We start from the raw sequence: 2,500 nt of genomic DNA, 5'->3' as shown, positions 1-2,500 counted from the left end.
AAACTACGGCTGTGCTGCACACACACACACACACACACACACACACACACACACACACACACACACACACAACAAATCTTTATCTGCACTTTGGTCTTGGGTTTCGTATCTAAACCAAGATCAGATTTACTCAAGAACCATATCTGCACAAGTCTTGCTTTTAGAGGATATATAGTATACTCATATACATATATATTAAATTAAAGCTAAATATCAGCTTAAATAAGTTGAGATGAGAACTGTTGCCTTGACGGGTATCTAAAATAAAATAAGTGCAACTTCTTTCTATTTTATTGCACTTCCTTATTGTTTCAGTTCAAGTAATATTTTTACGGTTTTAATTTTAGCTAACGTTATTCTCTGTAATACATTTTTGTTATTAAAATCAAAAGGTCAATTTTTTGGCACCTTTCTCCTCTAATCATTTTCTAAACAGCTACTATTTCTCTATAGACTTTAAACAAATAGTCACGCTGATGAAGCAGATGTATTTTATTAAATCTTTTTTATTATTAAGTGTATTAAGTCTTATTTTCAAAAAATCTCTCAAATAAAGTTTGTGTTTCTTACCCCACTAGCATACATTTTCTTCTTGTTTTAAGAAGAAAATGCTAATAATTTGAAGCGAAATATATAAAAATTTAATTAAATCACTGGCACATCAAATGGCTGAATTTAATATTTAGTTTGATTTATGTTTCGGTTACATTTTTGTTACACTATGTTTTGCATATATATGCATATATATATATATATATATATATATATATATATATATATATATATATATATATATATATATATATATATATATATATATATATATAAATTAATTTTCTTTACAGTAAATTAATAAATTAAATTAATAAATTAAAACAAACTTTATGTATTGCAAAAAAAAGCTATTACGATTTATAATTTTAATATAATTTATTTACATGTTCCCTTGAAATATACCTTAATTTACATGTAACTTTTTCTGTAGATTTTGGATCACTTTTTGATGTGATTTATTTATAATAATGTTATTATATTTATAAAAGTGTGGCAAGGCCTACTGCTTTTTTTTTTTTTATTCTCCTCTAAAATCATTACCTAGTTTGAGCTTTAGAGAGCTGTAGCTTGTTCTCTAATGGTCATTAGACTAATAGTGACAGTGGTGAGGTATTTATAGGTGGTGCAGACGTGTAGGAAGATCCACACCTTGCTCCAGTTGGCTCTCTTCAGCTGCACCTCAGGTTTGTAGTCTTTCTTAGGCTGGAGACCGAAAGGCAGCTGAGGAACAGGAGGCGCCCATCCACCAAACCCGCCTGGAGGGGGTGGAGGCATCCCAGGACCGCCCATCGGAGGAGGTGGAGGAGGCATGCCGGGCATCCCAGGTGGAGGAGGCGGAGGTGGAGGCATACCAGGTGCTCCAGGTAAAGGAGGCGGAGGAGGTGGCATTCCAGGTGCGCCTGGTAAAGGTGGAGGAGGAGGGGGCGGCGGCATACCAGGCGCTCCGGGAAGAGGTGGGGGCGGAGGGGGCGGAGGCAGGCCAGGTGCTCCGGGTAAAGGAGGCGGTGGAGGTGGCGGAGGCAGTCCAGGTCCTCCGGGGAGAGGTGGAGGAGGCGGCGGCGGAGGCATGCCCGTCTGTCCTGGTGGAGGAGGAGGAGGAGGAGGAGGGAGGCAGGCCTCACCAGGACGAGGTGGAGGCGGCACAGAGGAAGTTGATTTGCCGGGAGGCGGAGCCACAGGCACTTGGGCGGCCTTCTCTTTGGCTTCTTTGAGATCTTTTGAGAGGTTCTCGATCTACAAACAAGAAGAAACAAAGAGGCGCTCGTGAACTCTTTCCTCAACAAAGATAAGAGTTCTTTTGTTACTCATGACAACGCTTCCCTCAATTTCACTTCTCGTTGTTATACACTAGGGGGCACTATTACAAATTCAATGAGTTTTATGTTGCTCTTTTTTTATAAAACCAAATCAACATTCAAGTGTTGATAAAAAAAAATAAATAAAAATACTTGAAGCTACAATAAAACAATTGGTCTCATTCACTAATAATTGCGTGCGCTTTTCAAACTTCTCATGAAAACTTTCCGTCTAATTTACAACATGTGCTCGTTCTTAAACTCGCTTTTCTGTTAGTTCATTTGGAGTTTTCAATGATTTCTAAATGAACACCCGTGTGCACGAGGTTAGTGATTTGCAGAATACACGCCTAAACCAGATCCATATAAGGGCTTTCAGCAAAGCGGCTCTCGACTAGGGAAAGCCAATTATGGAACCGAAACAAGATAAAGACAAAATAACTTTAACGATAACGGACGTGAGGTTTTGCTCAAATCACTAAGGACTTCTCTGGTCAACCTAAAGCGACTGAACAGCCATTCGTCACTTTCAGCAAACATATCTGTGTCTCAATGCCTCCAAACACAAGGTGAGATACAAGAATCACCGTTTCTATGAGGATAGATCAGGTGACTGTTGTTTAGACCTCAAAAAATGTATAATAAAGTAT

At 38.4% G+C, this 2,500-nt stretch overlaps 1 protein-coding gene across 4 annotated transcripts in view; it reads right to left on the bottom strand.

The window, feature by feature from the left end:
• LOC122357594 (protein diaphanous homolog 1) overlaps positions 1 to 2,500 on the bottom strand; it is a 96,209-nt gene that overhangs the window by 57,425 nt on the left and 36,284 nt on the right. For all 4 annotated transcript variants that reach the window (XM_043257009.1, XM_043257010.1, XM_043257011.1 and 1 more), the window contains one exon: positions 1,204 to 1,788. In XM_043257009.1, coding sequence (XP_043112944.1) covers positions 1,204 to 1,788 — 585 coding nt within the window. The remainder of the gene's footprint in view (positions 1 to 1,203; positions 1,789 to 2,500) is intronic.

Source organism: Puntigrus tetrazona, chromosome 14 (genome assembly GCF_018831695.1).
Source record: "Puntigrus tetrazona isolate hp1 chromosome 14, ASM1883169v1, whole genome shotgun sequence".
NCBI lineage: Eukaryota > Metazoa > Chordata > Actinopteri > Cypriniformes > Cyprinidae > Puntigrus > Puntigrus tetrazona.
This window is presented reverse-complemented; position numbering and strand designations above follow the sequence as displayed.